This window comes from Arabidopsis lyrata (assembly GCF_000004255.2).
Source record: "Arabidopsis lyrata subsp. lyrata unplaced genomic scaffold ARALYscaffold_1, whole genome shotgun sequence".
Classification (NCBI taxonomy): domain Eukaryota; kingdom Viridiplantae; phylum Streptophyta; class Magnoliopsida; order Brassicales; family Brassicaceae; genus Arabidopsis; species Arabidopsis lyrata.
In genome coordinates, this window is record NW_003302555.1 from 29,500,244 (window position 1) to 29,515,785 (window position 15,542).

General features: G+C 37.4%; 7 protein-coding genes across 8 annotated transcripts; 1 reads left to right on the forward strand and 6 right to left on the reverse strand.

Moving 5' to 3' along the window:
- The first annotated feature begins 1,505 nt into the window (after window positions 1-1,505).
- LOC9327915 lies at window positions 1,506-2,054 on the forward strand. Its single transcript, XM_021013686.1, has 2 exons — window positions 1,506-1,749; window positions 1,855-2,054. The coding sequence occupies exons 1-2, from the start codon at window positions 1,525-1,527 to the stop codon at window positions 2,032-2,034; spliced, it is 405 nt and encodes a 134-aa protein (XP_020869345.1). The 5' UTR covers window positions 1,506-1,524; the 3' UTR covers window positions 2,035-2,054.
- Window positions 2,055-2,179: 125 nt separating this feature from the next.
- On the reverse strand, window positions 2,180-3,199 carry LOC9327916 (RNA-binding protein pno1). Its single transcript, XM_021013685.1, is given in 3 exon segments — window positions 2,180-2,604; window positions 2,606-2,877; window positions 3,173-3,199. Coding segments are annotated over 2 exon segments (639 nt in total). The 5' UTR covers window positions 2,845-2,877; window positions 3,173-3,199; the 3' UTR covers window positions 2,180-2,204.
- Window positions 3,200-4,269: 1,070 nt separating this feature from the next.
- Window positions 4,270-6,404, reverse strand: LOC9330588 (BTB/POZ domain-containing protein At1g55760). The gene is made up of 4 exons (XM_002894481.2): window positions 5,769-6,404; window positions 5,465-5,613; window positions 5,238-5,356; window positions 4,270-5,085 (listed from the first exon to the last, which is right to left on the reverse strand). Exons 1-4 carry the CDS (start codon window positions 5,885-5,887, stop codon window positions 4,483-4,485), a joined length of 990 nt encoding a protein of 329 aa, XP_002894527.1. The 5' UTR covers window positions 5,888-6,404; the 3' UTR covers window positions 4,270-4,482.
- Window positions 6,405-8,348: 1,944 nt separating this feature from the next.
- LOC9330589 (pectinesterase inhibitor) lies at window positions 8,349-9,328 on the reverse strand. Its single transcript, XM_002894482.2, has one exon. The coding sequence runs from the start codon at window positions 8,933-8,935 to the stop codon at window positions 8,408-8,410; it is 528 nt and encodes a 175-aa protein (XP_002894528.1). The 5' UTR covers window positions 8,936-9,328; the 3' UTR covers window positions 8,349-8,407.
- A 1,275-nt stretch (window positions 9,329-10,603) lies between these two features.
- On the reverse strand, window positions 10,604-11,522 carry LOC9330590 (heavy metal-associated isoprenylated plant protein 41). The gene is made up of 3 exons (XM_002894483.2): window positions 11,387-11,522; window positions 11,205-11,286; window positions 10,604-11,108 (listed from the first exon to the last, which is right to left on the reverse strand). The coding sequence occupies exons 1-3, from the start codon at window positions 11,393-11,395 to the stop codon at window positions 10,765-10,767; spliced, it is 435 nt and encodes a 144-aa protein (XP_002894529.2). The 5' UTR covers window positions 11,396-11,522; the 3' UTR covers window positions 10,604-10,764.
- A 502-nt stretch (window positions 11,523-12,024) lies between these two features.
- LOC9330591 (heavy metal-associated isoprenylated plant protein 41) lies at window positions 12,025-14,259 on the reverse strand. 2 transcript variants are annotated; one of them, XM_002894484.2, is made up of 4 exons: window positions 14,006-14,259; window positions 13,505-13,703; window positions 12,419-13,411; window positions 12,025-12,327 (listed from the first exon to the last, which is right to left on the reverse strand). In XM_002894484.2, exons 1-4 carry the CDS (start codon window positions 14,250-14,252, stop codon window positions 12,318-12,320), a joined length of 1,449 nt encoding a protein of 482 aa, XP_002894530.2. In that variant the 5' UTR covers window positions 14,253-14,259; the 3' UTR covers window positions 12,025-12,317. The 2 variants fall into 2 exon arrangements, with proteins under 2 accessions (XP_002894530.2, XP_020869252.1); XM_021013593.1 differs by having other exon boundaries at window positions 12,025-12,355.
- A 57-nt stretch (window positions 14,260-14,316) lies between these two features.
- Window positions 14,317-15,532, reverse strand: LOC110224475. The gene is made up of 2 exons (XM_021010566.1): window positions 15,501-15,532; window positions 14,317-15,464 (listed from the first exon to the last, which is right to left on the reverse strand). Exons 1-2 carry the CDS (start codon window positions 15,530-15,532, stop codon window positions 14,699-14,701), a joined length of 798 nt encoding a protein of 265 aa, XP_020866225.1. The 3' UTR covers window positions 14,317-14,698.
- Window positions 15,533-15,542: the final 10 nt, after the last annotated feature.

Below are 15,542 nucleotides of genomic sequence, written 5' to 3' on the forward strand. Positions count from 1 at the left end.
TAAACTGGTACAATCTGACCCGTGTCCTGACCCAATTTACTGACCCGAATTAAACTGGTACGGCCCATAAATAAATGAGCAGAAACGGTAGCGTATTTGTATAAATACTGTTTCCCTCCGTCTTCGTCGATCATCTTCTTCTTCTTCCTCTGAATTTTCTTGCTCCATTCTTTCTTGCTTCTTCCAGAAAACTTCTCACTCTTCTCTTTAACACCATGGCCGGTCTTCCTGCATTTCCTAGGGAAACCTTTGCGTTGAACATCAATCCCACTTCTCTCATCACAACGATTCGTGCGTACCATCCAAAGTATCAGTCTTTGGTTTTTCTGACTGTTTCAGGGATTTTGTTCATATGTTCAAAGTTTTTGAAGAAACATGTGGAAGAAGAAGGAGCTTACTATCGTGACATCTTTCTTGTTTTCTTGGTTTTGATCATTGGTCCAAGACAAACGGTTAGAGCACGTCAAAGATTGATGGCCAAATTGGGTGACTGGGCATTTGCTCTGATTAAGGGCGTGAGTACTGTGGTTTCCTTCACCTTCTTCCACTGGCTTGGAAAAAGTTTAATGGGTGAAAAAGATTTGTACCTTGCCATGGCCACAATTTTCTTCTTTCTCTATCTCTTGTCCATCCGTGTAGTCTACGAAATCACCTACGATCTTGGGATTGCACAGGGCTTTCTGACTTCAGGATACACCTTATTGCTCCGCGACTACCCAGAGCTTCCAGATAGTATCTATATCAGTTGTGCGTTTACAGTTCTACTAGCCATCATGAACACCGCGCAGCCACCGCGAGATCAGCCTTATGACGAAATCCAGTTGGATCCGCTGGAGATGCCCGCACTGGAGGATGATAATGAAGAACATTCCCAACTTTTACAGGCCCTAGTCATTGTGAGCATCGGCAATACCGTCCCTACTACCATTCCCGTTCCGGCGATTAAACCGTCGAACCACAGAGCTGAACATGGCGGTTGGGCCCTACCCGAGAGTTGGAGATGGCGTTTAGCCCGGCCCAATAGTACGAATTGGCGATTGAATCGGCCCAATAGTATGACTTGGTGATTTCCTTAGCCCACAAGCCGGATTGAAAATTTTGTTGCAGAAATGAGTACATTTGGATAAACAAAAAAAGAATATTCTGTATTGATTAAAAAAAAGGAGTATTTTGTTTTTGTATTTTTTTTGGGGTATTGGCATTTAAGAGAAATCTTTTACCAGGATCAAGATGTAGACACAAAATTTTGGTTTAAATTTCTATTTCAAAATATGTAGAAAAATATAAATTTTGAGGAAGTTGCGTTTTTCAAGTTCCAAAATATAGAATCTAGTACAAAACCTTAACTAACTTTTTATAATTAAATTTTTTATAATAGAAAACAAAAGCTACAATGTGGAAGAATATGATTTGGTCATGTGATAAATGAACGAACAAAATAAATAAATAGGGTCTTCAAAACCAGGGTAAAACCTTTGTTAGTGCATAGAAACCCTAATTATCCATCCTATTCCTATCAAGAGGATGATGACTCCTGAGGGGATGTGGAAAGTAATAGCTACGTTGTCCGTATTTGCAATCTCCATATCACTCTACAGCCTCTGTCCTTCATCAAGTTCGTTATGGTACGCGGCCATCGGTGGCACAACCTTGTACGTGGTGTTGCTGCTCATATCGCACTTTTGCACCAATGTTCGCATCTACAAGGCTAATGAGCCTCCTCTACCTGCTACACGAGCGTCATACTCTGTAATTCTTGTCGCAGCCATGTTTTATTTCCCTTACTATTACTCCACTATCCACGTCTTGATTTACGTATGCTCCATGTTTGCCTTTGGGATCTCCATGTTCCAGCTCAATTCTCCCATGGACACTAAACACGCGGTTTACACCTTATTCTTTGGTTTCTTCTCTGCTTTCGAGGCAAATGGGATTGGTAATTGGCCTGATTCTCAACGTTCCTTTTGGTGGGTTATTGTGTTTACTATCATGTTTGCTAAGCTTTTGTTCCCCATGAATGGCATCTATATTTAGTATCAATCTCATTGAACTGTGGCTCCATTTTCTTGTATTTAGTTTTGATTCTTTTATGCCTTCATCAAACAATTACTGTGTTGTAGATTATGCAAAATTTCTTACAAATTAAATCATTCTCCAAACATATCAAAACCATATCACTCCAAAGAAAATTAATTCATCGCGGATCAACATTGTTCTGCTAATCTGACAGAGACTGCTCGGAGCTTGGAGTAAACCTTACCAGCTGGAGATCCCATAATAAGACCGCACAACGAAGCCCTCGCGACTTTACTGTTAGAGAAAGCTCCTAAGATATGAATCTTTGTGTCTGCAATCACAATCCTTGTCTTTGTAGAATTCTCAATAGCAAACTTCGTCTTTCCTCCTTTCCCAGACAATCTACTGATAGCTCGGGACAGATGCTTGCCTTTAAGCGTCTTGACATCCTTGATCTCAAAAGACTCCACATACAGTTCATCCATTCGCAGAAGAGAAATAGCGTCGGGGATATCGAAACCGAGCATGAAAGCGTGTACGAAATCCGCAGACTTCTGAAAATTACTAACATCAGGTGTATCAGCTCGGAACTTTACGGGATTTAAGATTCATCCTTATGTCGATTTTCATCTGATCAAAGACCGGTGTGTAGACATCTAACCAAGCTTTCTTGAGAGGAGAGTACCGGTTTGGTGGGACGGCTACTTTTCTAAATTGAACCTTCCCATCAGACATCTCATGAGCCTTCAATGGCTTAAAGATTGGCTTACCCGGTATTGGCTCGGGTTCAGTTACAGATTGAATTTCCATCAGAATAGATTCTGCCATTGACTTTAACAACTTCAATGACTAACTTCAAACCTATAAATGAGCATACATAAGCAAAACACCAAAAGTATGAGTCTCATTGATATAAGACAGATCATAAATCAAATTCGTTAACGCTACTATAAATTATTAAGGCGAATAGCATAACCAGAGAATTTCACAAATTACAAAGAGAAGAAAGGATACAAATCTGTGCATTTATCAACTAAATTGACATAGACGAAAAAGACCAGAACCAGCTTCAAGAGATAGAAATTTTTGCAAATTATATAGAATTGACGATTATGGAGGATTATGAAAAGCAGATAACTTTGGAAGAAAAGAGTACCTGGATTACTAGGGGATGTCGACGGCTGAACTAGAGAAGAAGAAGGTAGAAGAAGAAAGAGTTTGATTTCAAAATTTGAGGGGTTTATAATTAGGGTTCTATTTCTGAAAACGACGCCGTTATTAATTGGGCTATTAAGGCCCATTATTTACGTGATTCGTTTGCCGGGATCAAATTTTCAAAAAAAATAATTGAAAAATTCTTCCAATTTTTTTCCAGCATCTTTCTTATGAGCAATATATTCCCTCTCTTCAAAATTGAGGACGAGATGATGCGAATCTCTCAGATTTGAAGATGAAGAAGGCGATGGTGGTCGTGATGGCTGTTGAAAGTAAGTTTTCTCTGCTCGGAAATTTCATTTTGTTGTTGTCGTCGTTTCTTCTTGCATCCTTGGAACTATTTTGTGTGATTCTCTGTAGACCAAGTCGATTTACACTTGTCTGCTTCTTCTTTTTCACTTTAATTTTTCCTACGCATAAACACCATTCATGGCTCAGATTCGTGTTCCATTATTGTTTCTGATTATTTTGCTGTCCCAGAGACTTCCTCGTTTCTATGTAAATTATCTGGAAATCTTCCTGTATTGTTGCGGATCTTAGAGGTCTTAAGAGTCTGATTTTGTTTCCATTGAAGACGATCTGAAATGGCTTATGTAGCATTGATTCAGTTTCAGGGAGCTGTTTTCTGATGTTGATTTTTTTCCGGAGAGGTGGTTTATGTAGTACTTACCTTGGTATATAGCACAGATTCTAGTCTTAGAGTACAAGTATGTATATCTTCCTCTGTTGTGAATTTGTCATGTTATCTAAGAAAACTAGTTGTTTGATTCTCTGAAATTACTCAACTATTCATGTTGAATTTGCTTGTATCATGAGATGTTTTAGCATATGTCACCATTATAATAAACTAGGGAAGATTACAGATCATGGGAGGATATGTTTAGCTCTTTAGCTTAGTTTAACTTAAGCATCATCTATACTAGTAGTATCTCTTATCCCAGCTTGGAACTAAGAATCATGAACCGAGTAACATTGTTGCAAGATGATTGTAGATTTTACTTAAAAACTTAAAAGATAAATGTAATAGTGTGTTATAGATTAACTATTCAAAGTTCAAGCTAAGAAGCTCACATTCAATCAAATCATGAATTTACATGTTGCTGCTTTATCCTTGCAAGGACAACAATTGGGTTTTGAGTTTAAACCCCAATACTTTAATCTGTACATAAAGACCAACAAATCCTTTTGCACAAAAAATTAGAGTCTATAAATGTTCTTGTATAATAGCACACATACCCATTCTGATTTCCTCTAAAATCCTTTCCAGGTACTGAGGACTTCGTGGAAGACTTCAGAAATCAAATCTCTGTCTGCGCATTGCATGAATATGTTGAACTCATCGCAGATTTCAAATATCTTACCAAACTTCACAAGATACCTCATGCAGCTAGCCTTCAGTTCAGGTAATTGATAGAGATAAGCATTCTGTAGCCTCTCAAGCACATTCTTTGTGTCGATGTCGTCTAGAAGGCTCAAGTGGCACGCGTCTTTTAAATCAGCAATATCATATTTTTCAGCAGCTTGGAGGAGTGCCAATCTGTGTATAAGAAAGTCTTCGTTCTGGATATTGCCGTAGATATAACTGAGAAAAGCTTGGCAAGCATCAAGTGGCATGTCGAGTATGTTTATTTCTGATAGTTCTTTCTCTTTCAGGTCGTGTAAAAACATGCTGCGGAAAACAGGTGAGCGGGCAGCAAGAACAGCTCGGTGAGCTCCAATGCTTCCACCAGAAGCATTGATCATTATGTCAGTGTAAATGCTTTCTGTCAACATACGTCCAAGGGATGTGACCGCTGTCCCTTTCGATTGATTCTCTGTTGAACCGTCTGCCCAGATAGAGTAAATTTCTCCACTCTGCCAATTCAGGTAATTTATATTCAACACACATGTTTCAGTTTCACCAAACATATTGATTCAATAGTTGCATAGACTGGTTAATTCAAGAGATAAAAAAAGGCTAGTCGATCTATAAGTAATATCTCTGAAGTGATGAGACAGACACTTACATCTTGAGACAGAACCTTCAAGTCAAGAAACTCGACGTCGATGATGATTTTCCCAGTTAAGGGAACTTCAATAGTCCAAATAAAATCTTCGTTTGTCTTAATCCGCTTATCTATTACTTCTGCATTTGAGTCATCATTAAAGAAACAGTGTCAACATTCTGAAAGATTCATCTTTTGTGCAAAAGGAACCATAATCAAACTGTTGAGTCAAGCGAAATCTTCTCTACCTGGATGAGATAAAACTTTCCTATCACCAGCAGAAGAGACAACACGAAGAACAAAGGAAGCAACTGGTGGGTTTTCTCTGGTAAGGTTGGATACCTCTGGATACAACTTAACATTTAATAGCATCTTGCTTTTCTCTACAGACAAGTGCCTTCAAATCAAAACCCAAATTGTCAAAATCTATCTGATTATCATTACCAGCACACATCAACTACAAAAAGGTGTCCACTTTGCTCATTCAACATCATCATGTAGAATTATTAATTGATCAGGTGAACAAAAAAGAAGTAGAGTGGAGAGAGATACCAATTCCAAAGACCCATCTTGAAAGGATCGGACTTGCGGTAAGTGGAGGAAGAAAGATTGTGGATTCGCCATTGGGCGAGTCTAGAAATGGTGTCTACTCTGTAAGCAGAATCAGTCATCCTAGCAAAAGCCAAAGCCGCAGTGATGTCATGGATACAATCCAATAAACCCTCCAGCAAATTCTCCCCTGACTTTCCCAGGTTTGCTCTTTTCTTCTCTTCTTACCATATAAAAGTTACAAATTTTTTTACCCTTTTCTTCTCTCCACACAATCACTTCTTATTACGCTTTTGTTCTTATGATCTTAGATCGAATGGTATCTGGATTCATGCGAGTGATCTAGGTTAAGGAGAGAGAGAGAGAGAGGGAGATTTTGTTTGATGTGAATTTTTCATGAGGATTTGTGCAAACACTCCCATATACAAACCTATATGCATATGTGAGTGCAAGCGAACAGAATCAAAGAGAGAAGGTTTGAGATTTGGGTTTAAGGAGAGGAGTTGTTTAATGGAGGAATCATTAGCTTTTTTTCTTGGATTGGTAATAACGGGGAAGCAAAGTCAGTGTTTTGCTTTTACGTCATTTGAAGGGTTTGCTTGCTTTTGGGTGAGGGAGAGAGTAAAGTGTTTGGTGTTATGTTCCTTGGCTTATTTCTCTAACTGGGACAGTCGTATGGGGCGTGTGTGTCTCATTTATTGGACACTCTAGACTTGTCTCCAAACGAATTTCAGACTTTAGAGATTAATAGATACTTCAAAATTTCGTGGGTTGGATATGGGTCGAATTACATAATTATCCCCCATGAATTATCCTTTTCTTTATCTGTCTTTTTACTACACTAGAGATTGATCTGATGATATAAAGACTTAGTAAACGACCATGTTTTTGTTGATATTAATTATTGAATGCATAATAATTTGTTAGTGTAATTGTTTACTAGAGGGCTATATTAGAAATATCTTGATTGACTACAAATCTAAGTCTAGTGCTTCTTCTATATGTTTTAACTTTAATTCTATAGATTGTAAAGTTAGCATAGGAGTGTGATGGAAGCAATTGGAATTTGTGTGCTTCCAAGGTAGGCAAATCTACTTTAAAATAAACTATACATAAATCTATAATAATGCTAGACAAAGAATAATTTACATAGATTAATGTGAAGTGTTCTTTTCAGCTTTGTCATAGAATTGCGTGCATTCTATGTCAACTTGGTTTATTTGCCCACTCCCTTTTCAACTTACAACTTCATCGGATTCTTCAACTTGAATCTCCCATACATTTCACATATCAAATATGCATAATAATACAACACTTGATTTTGGGTTTTGTAAAAGATCTTAGTATCATCTAAAATAACCATAAGAATTAACTTCTTTTAATATTTTTGAAAAAAAGTATAAAGAATTTCTCTAATTACATTACCCTCCTTAGCTACTTCAGTACCAGGGTATGATTAATATAATCAAGTTGGTTGATTTAATATAGTTGTTTTCCATAGATATTTCAAAAAGAGAAAGCAAGATTCTATCATTGTTATGAGGAAAGGCAAACAAATGGTGGGGTCTTAGTGGAATCTTGAATTCCTTCCTTTACAAGAGTGCAAGTTTTGTCTAATGATCTCATCTTGATGTGCAAATTGTTCCAATTGATTCACATAAATTTTAATTTTATATACAATATTCCAAATTTAGATCTTAGTTTTAACTTTTAAATGCCAAATTGGTATTATAAGAGTTTATAGTAATGTGAAATAATTTTGAGGGATGAATAAAAGGAAGAAACTGTATTTTATTGGCAAAGAAATAATTAGAGCTTAGAACAAGTGTGTATGTATAATTGGTCCAAGTGGAGAAGAAAGGTATCTGCGTTTTGTCATTTTGTGGGACATTGAATCTGGGAATCTATCCAACACTAATCTTACAAGCAACCACTCTGAAATAACCTTCATTTGATCGTGACCGTACGATTCCTAAAAATATCAGTCTCGATTTATCACCAAAATGTGACACTTGACTAAAACACCTTAAAATATTTTGAAGAAAAACAGCATTTTAGAAATCAAAATATTACATTTGGTTACGTTATGAGTTATGACTATGGTAGGTCAACGATTAAGTTGGAGTTTGGTAAACAATTTGACTATAAAAATCGCATTATGAATCCAATAGATTTCCACCATTGATTTTGTTTTTGTTGGATTTCCACCATTGGTTTGCTTTTACAAAATTTTCTACGTCGTCTAATCATAATGTTCGTGAGACTTGTTCAAAGTAGCGGTTTAATTTAGTAGTATATAAAAGTAAAACCAAGTTGATCTGATTTTATTTGAATTAAACAGGAAAATATCGACTAAAATACGAACAGTAATTGGGGTTTAACTTCTCATTATATACGGGCTTTCACTATTTGGACCCAAGAGACAGTCTTAAGTTGGGCCGGTTTATCAACATTGTGAAGTTTATTTGATAATATAATTCTCCTTGTTTATTTTTGTTTGCTATGAAGTTCTTATCGTTTTTGTTTCCTTTGACTTAATAATGTCATCTTAATTCAAACATAAAGCAGTTAACAAAAAAAAAAAAAAAAGAGGAAGCAAATAATATAATATACATTACATAAAATTTGGAGGGTTAATATTCTCAAGTTAACATTTTGTTAATCATCAAAGCGTTTTTGCACAGCTTGAGAAAGACCTTGTTCCTCTGGGAAAGCTCTGCATCGTTCCCGGCGCGTGAATCCAACGCGCTTCCACAAGACTCGATAGCGCTGATCGCCGCTCTCAGCCAGACGTCGACATCAGCGTGTGCGTCTGCGAGCATGGCCGAGATCGAGTCGTCAAGCTGCTCCACAGCATCTTGGTAATTCTTCTGACAGTCCTCAAGCGTGTCTTCAATCGCCGGCTCCAAATCTTCGTTGCTGAGCTTTTTCTTGATATAGGAGGAAGTGGCGGAGGCGTTGGCTGATGCGGCGGAGATAGCTATGATCTCGATCTGGTTGCTGGTGCCTGCGAATTCGCCGGACTCGGGACGTGAAGTTATGCTGGAGAGACAGAGTTTTGGATCGTCGGAGTGTTTGCAGAGATCGGATATCATACCGGAATTAGCATTTCCGGCGACGAAGGAGAGAAGAACGATGCAAAGGAAGAGGACTCCGGCGAATTGCTTCATCTTTGATTGGATTTTGGATTGAGGATTGTCTGGTTAATAACGGAGACATTTATATTTAAGAAAAAATGAAACCTCCAAAACAATATGTGAAGTTAAGAAGCGATTTTTTGTTTATGGTTTTTGTTGTTGTTGGAAGAATTCTGTTTTTTTTAGTTCTTTAATACAAACGGAATTGGCTTCAAATACAGGCGGGAAATATGCAACTGCAAAACAGAAAGCAGATTTCAACTGACTGGGCTAATATGATAATGGGCCTATTGGCGCTAATGGGCCTCTTACAAGTCCTGAACCCAGATTGAAGCCGATGATGCAGATGGAACTGGCAATTTTGTGTTGAAAATTGTCTACAAAAAATCATTTTTGTATTATTTGATAATCTGCACATAACAATAACATTGTTTATACCTTCTTGTTCGAGAAAAGTATAAAACCACTTGTTCCGAAACGGGAAACGCACCTCGGATGGAGTTTCCATGCAACATAGGTATTAACCACTAGTACACAGCAAATCCCAATTCAGTTTTTTTTTTTTTTTTTTTTTTTTGAAAGGTTTTTCATTATATAATACAAAGGTGGGATACAAGGGAGGAATAAGTTTGTGGAATGCGGTTTTGAAATACAAAAGCCGGCGGAAAACAAAAAAATCCTTGGAAGCTAAAGTCCGATACACGGAAAACACAAGATAGAATACAAAAGCCAATAGTAAAACTCTCGAAATCACCGGGAAAGTCGGAGGAGAACACTAGTCGCGGAACTAAGAGCTCAAAAGTCGCATACTAGAGGACCTACAACCGCAAAAAGAGTAGAACCAAGGATAGCGGAAACCACGAAGAAATAACCCAACTAAAAACGAATATCCCGAACACAATAAGCAACGACTGTGAATCTAAATCCTAACCACCTAGTCTTCTACCGAACAAGTCTAAATCTATATCTTTGCATCCCCACGAAAGGTTAGCCTTACAAGAAAAGACAACGAACAGACCACGAGAGAAAACCTATTTATTAGTCTAAACTAGAAGCGGTGGAAGGAGACAAACTTAAAAGATTCAAAGAACAAAGATGGGATAAAACAAAAGCTATCCAAAACCTAGCCAACACGACCAATCACCGGAGCTTTCATGAGATAACACAGAGAAAAACCATGACCCAAACCTAGAATACATTTTCCTTGTAATTATTTATTTTTAGTAAGTTGCATATTATTACTATGACATTCATTCATTTTCTTGACTTTCTTAGAATGAGAATCTTTTGATATATTGACGATGTGACATGGTAACGCTTCCCGTGTTTGAGGCAGAGAATATACGGAAAGGTTAAGGAATGATTAGTACTTAAAACTATTATTTACTTTTTAATTTGGAGCTTAAAAATACATCTCTATCCACGATCCAGTCCTAGTTGCAGATGTCAACAAAGCAAACTAGCAAAGTCTTTTAAATATGATATTCGTGGCCTCGTGGACTTGACTTCACCACGTTACAATTAATAAACACAACTTACATTTCTATATGAAAGACTTGAAAATAAACAAAAGTATATATACCCTTTCTACATTTGCATTTACGATAACAAATGTAATAGAAAAACTTACGAATATATATTCTTCTTTTTCTCACTAACCAAAGTTTTTTTTTTTGTTATTTTCTTATAAAAATAATCCACTGTCACAACATTTACAGCAATTAATCAAAAACAAAAAACAAAACATTTACAGCACCACGAATCTAACAATTTTCTTTTTACAATATCATATGATCAGAAAAGTAAGAAAACGATTTTTTTTCAATAAAGAAAACTCAACAAAAATCACTCAAAACGTCACATCACAAAATTCTACAACCATCGGACTCATCACGACAATAGAGCACCGGAGGATAATACGGCGATGGTACCACCTGATAATTGTGTTGACTCATAGAACTACATAATCCGCAGAAACCTGAATTAGGTATCTCACAGGTACATCTTCTCGCCGGAGGCATCTGGTTATATTGGCCCATTTGATGAGGCTGAGGTGGTGGCTGCTGCGGCGGCGCCGCCTGAACGGTGATGATAGTCGTGTGGCAAACTTTCTTCTTGAGCTCACGTGTTAGCTCCGCTAAGTCAATCCCTTCTCCCAATAAAACCAACTGATCGTTCTGCCCCTGAATCGAGACCGATCTAACACCTGCGCGTAAACAGACAAAGTTGATGGAACGATTCATGTGACCTAACTTGGTTCACAAGCTACTTGAAAAATAAGTCTTAGACTAGAGATATTTACCAGATTTTGTAGATGCGATTTTCATAGCTTTTTTTATAGATTTCTCACTGTCACTTACATCCATCTTCAGAACTATCCGTTGCTGAAGAAAGAACGAGTATAAGTTTCGTGTTTTGCAAGAAACTAGTTTTACCGAAGATAAATTTAAACAAAGGAACATAGAAGAAAATAACGGCATGTACCTTCATCATATTGCTGGAAAATAATCACCGGAGAGAATATTCCGATATCGGTGAGTGATTGAGGAGAGATACCAAGATTTGCTAGGCTCTTTAGGTGTAATAAATGAGTAAATGCTTCAATATAAATGCGATGAGTGTATATATATACGAACAAGGATCAACTAGTCTTATATAGAATTTACATAAACCTATTACAACGACAAAGATCATAAATATAATAATAACTTAATAAGGAAGTTTAAATATTTAAATTCAAATGATAGAAACTGTTTCGTAGTAAATTCAATCATCATAATTTTATAACTTATATGATAGATAATATGTGTATAATTCACGCGGGACTATAGACTCAGTCATAAGCAAATTCCTGGAAATTTTATCATTTTTTCACTATCAATTTCCGTGCAATTTGCTTGACATTTTCATTTTTCAATTATCAGTTACGTATTTAATTACTTGGTTTGATAAGAAGTTGAAATTGAAGAGTTTCTGATAGTGATTGTTGCCTTGTCGGCTAAGCTTACACGTTTATATTCGTCTACAAGAAATGATACAAATCATATTGTACGTAAGTTGCTATAATTTATTATCAAATCGTATTTGAAAGTTATCGAACCTTCTGGTCCAGGTAATGTCTTCGAGTGAATCATTAGGAGGGAGTCAGAGACTGTAAAAAGGTCATTAGCTGAGAAATGATTTTACAGAAGTACAGTGATAAAGATAATTATCTCCATAAGACAATGCAAGTCACAACCATTTCTAATGCATAGTCTTCAATAACCCCAAAATACCATCTCCATATCGAGATCTTTGCAGTTTTGAGTTGCTAGTAGTTAACTTAATGCCATGCTAGGAAACAGAAACAGAACATAAAATTACGCCATTCTTAGAGATTCTTGTGTCACACCAAGCTTCACTCACCTTGTTTCCATCAACGTATCCTGAGAAGTTCTTTTGAAGATAAGTTACCTGGAGATTTTCATATCAATTTAGCTTTTGATTTCATAATATACGCAAAGAATAACAATTTACCAGTGCTGTGGAGGATGAGTGTTGAGGTTGCTCTGCCTTCGTTCTTGTGATTCTCCAGTGTACGGGTGAGGAAATCTGGTACTTGTTAACATTCTTGGTACTTCCCAGTTATAAATTTCATGAGAAACTCCACTAAAGCGGTTAGAGCATCCAAATGGTGGTTCTTGACTAGCTTGAACTGGAAAGTCTTGACAAAGCAGGTGGCGTCTTTCTGGCGATTCTCCAACGTACAGATGAGGAAACCTCGTCCGTGTTAACATTCTTTGTATTATCTCGTTGTAAATATCCGGCGAATCGCTGTGGTTAGAGCTTTCATGGAACTGTTCTTGACGATGATGATTTGTTTGAAAAGGAAAATCTTGACAAAGCAGGCTGCTTCTTTCAGTGTATCTGAACTTGTCCAGCTCTATTGAGTTTTCTTGAAACCGGGCATTTTCGAACTGTAAACGTCTACGTTCTTGGTAATAACAAAGATCCAATGGAGATGTCCTTTCTCTTGATTGAACCAAAGGATCTTGGACTTGCCTAAGGTTATAGTCCCCACGATAGCTGAGATCAAACGAAACTGGTCTATGGCTAACACCGTGAAATTCTGTTTGGAGGGGATACCCATGATCAAATGACACTGGCTGTGTATTTATAAAAGCTTGGGCACAACTTGATTCTTGTTCCTTCACTTCTCTCGATTTTACCTTCTCTGCATAAAGTTCCTTAGCGACACGAGAGAATCTGAACTTGAAAGTACTGCACTCTCCCAAAAGGAAAGGCTTGTCACATCTAGACCCATCTCCTCTCTTATTCTCATAACCAGGGTAATTGCTCTTCTCGAACGCCACACGTTGAATCAACACAAGAAAGCATCTGCTAGCGAGCTCCTCGAGATTCCAGTTACAAAAAGGTGCTTTGTTCTTGTGAGAAACATGAACTTCCCCATCGGCTCTTAGCAAACGGCTTGCACCATTGAAAAATCCAAACACCAGTTCTCTATGCTTCCTACAACAAAACAGAAAGACAAAGAACATCTACAAAGTCTACACACTTAACTGCAAGAAGACCGTATCTGTAACGCCAAATAGTTGAACTTACCGTATAAGAGAGGAATCAGACTCTCTGCCGTGGAAACCGGCGTGCGGGAAGTTGAAGATGACACGATCAAATCTTCTATAACGAAGATCAGGATGAAAATGCAGTGTGGTTGCATCAACTCCATGTAAAAGTAAAGCTCCAAGTCTCTTCAAAGTTTCAATGTTTGATCTTGCCTTCTTGTACTTTCTAACCACAACATCTGCTTCAATCACCACAAAAGACAGAGGAAATTAAGCTTAAAGGTACAACCTTTAAACAGGTTTATAATCAGTACAAAAGCTTAAAAATCACATCTTTCACCGGAAGCTCCATAATCAGTAGTTAACACTAGAAATTTGATTTAATTTCGATTCTTCTTCTCATAGACAAGTCTGAAACTTTAAGAGTGATCTCTTGCTAAAATAGTGACATGAAACCCTAAAACCTCAGACATAGAAAACTCAAGCGAAAACGAAATCAAAACCCTAAAAACTGAGACAATGTAAGCAAATGAAGTATTACCGTATGAATCGAGAGAGGAAGCGCAGATATTGGAAGCAGAGCCGAAGAGAGTGGCTAAGCTGTGAGAGAATGAGAAATCTCCTTCGCCGACGAGAAGTATCTGATGGTTCGATGAATAGTGTTTGACCCATACTTCTTCTTCTTCATCATTGTCTCTTGCTCTGCTGGTAAGCTTCGAGAACTCTCTCATCGCCATTGGAGCGATAAAGGATGGAACTTTGGAAAGTTTTGTTTTTTTTTTTTTCATTTTCAATTTTCAAAAATAAAAGTAACGTTATTAAAGAGGAGAGACGGTTGAGTTTCTCATCTATCTAAAATTGGAAATGACGATTGGGATTTTACACCAAATTAAAATGAATGATTGGAAAATGCGTTCTGTTTATAGCGTTAGTGACAAGAAAACACAAACGCTGCTATGGGGTACTTTTAGTGACTAAACGCTGCTGCGGTTAAACCAAGCAAATTCCTAAATAATTATGAAACTCAGCTCCATGTCAGTAATCAGCCTAAAAAACAAAAGAGAACGTAGAATGCAGGCTTTGTTAGTGAGTCCAAGTTTCAGTCATCTTGTTTCCATCAAAGTTATCCTCAAAAGCTCCTTGAAGTTATTAATTTGGAGATGAGTCACCTAGAAAAATTCAATATCGATTTAGCGTGTTTATTTCTTAATACAAGCAACTATCAAGGATATATTTACCTGATTTTAAGGTTCCTCTGCCTCCTCATCCTTCGTTTTCGTGATTCTCCAGTGCTGTTCCGTATCAACATTTTTCGTACTCTCCCGTTATGAATTCCATGAGAAACTCCACTGAAGCGGAGAGAGCGTTTGGGGAACGGTTCTTGACTAGCTTGTACTGCAAAGTCTTGACAAAGTAGGCGGCATCTTTCTTGTGATTCTTTAGTGTACTCACGAGGAAAGCTCGTCCGTGTTACCGCTTTCTGTAATTCTCCATTATGCATTTCAAGAGAAACTCTATTGAACCGTTTAGTACATTCAAGAAATTGTTCTTTACGATGATGTTTTGTTCTTTCAGTGCATCTGGGCAATTCAAGATGTATCGAGCTATCTTCAAAACGGGCATGTTTGTTATTCATCCCCCGAGTTGATAAATCTTGGGGATACTTTGATTCTCCTTCCTTCTCTTCTCTCCATTTCACCTTCTCTGCATAAAGCTCTTTAGCCACGAGAGAGAATTTGAACTTGAAAGTACTGCACTCTCCCAAAAGAAAAGGTTGGTCACATCTAGACCCATCTCCCCTCTTATTCTCATAACCTGGGTAATTTCTCTTCTCGAATGCCACACGTTGAATCAACACAAGAAAGCATCTGCTAGCGAGCTCCTCAAGATTCCAATGACAAAAAGGTGCTTTGTTTTTGTGAGAGACATGAACTTCTCCATCAGCTCTTAGCATATGGCTTGCACCATGGAAGAATCCAAACACCAGTTCCCTATGCTTCCTACAGACAAAGAATATGTAATAAATCTTTTAAAACATTCCCAAAGTTGCAGCAGCTGGTGTACACATTCAACTGCAA

Coding starts and splice junctions, on each gene's coding strand:
- LOC9327915 (XM_021013686.1), top strand. CDS start 1,525: ATGATGACTCCTGAGGGGATGTGGAAAGTAATAGCTACGTTGTCCGTA. Junction 1,750..1,854: donor CTACACGAGCGTCATACTCT/GTAATTCTTGTC, acceptor TCCATGTTCCAG/CTCAATTCTCCCATGGACAC.
- LOC110224475 (XM_021010566.1), bottom strand. CDS start 15,532: ATGTGTACACCAGCTGCTGCAACTTTGGGAAT. Junction 15,465..15,500: donor GCTGCTGCAACTTTGGGAAT/GTTTTAAAAGAT, acceptor CTTTGTCTGTAG/GAAGCATAGGGAACTGGTGT.
- LOC9330591 (XM_002894484.2), bottom strand. CDS start 14,252: ATGAAAAAAAAAAAAACAAAACTTTCCAAAGTTCCATCCTTTATCGCT. Junction 13,704..14,005: donor TTCCTCTCTCGATTCATACG/GTAATACTTCAT, acceptor TGATTGAAGCAG/ATGTTGTGGTTAGAAAGTAC. Junction 13,412..13,504: donor TCTGATTCCTCTCTTATACG/GTAAGTTCAACT, acceptor GTTTTGTTGTAG/GAAGCATAGAGAACTGGTGT.
- LOC9330588 (XM_002894481.2), bottom strand. CDS start 5,887: ATGACTGATTCTGCTTACAGAGTAGACACCATTTCTAGACTCGCCCAA. Junction 5,614..5,768: donor AAGATGGGTCTTTGGAATTG/GTATCTCTCTCC, acceptor TTTGATTTGAAG/GCACTTGTCTGTAGAGAAAA. Junction 5,357..5,464: donor GAAAGTTTTATCTCATCCAG/GTAGAGAAGATT, acceptor ACTCAAATGCAG/AAGTAATAGATAAGCGGATT.
- LOC9330590 (XM_002894483.2), bottom strand. Junction 11,109..11,204: donor AATCGCATCTACAAAATCTG/GTAAATATCTCT, acceptor GTTTACGCGCAG/GTGTTAGATCGGTCTCGATT.
- LOC9330589 (XM_002894482.2), bottom strand. CDS start 8,935: ATGAAGCAATTCGCCGGAGTCCTCTTCCTTTGCATCGTTCTTCTCTCC.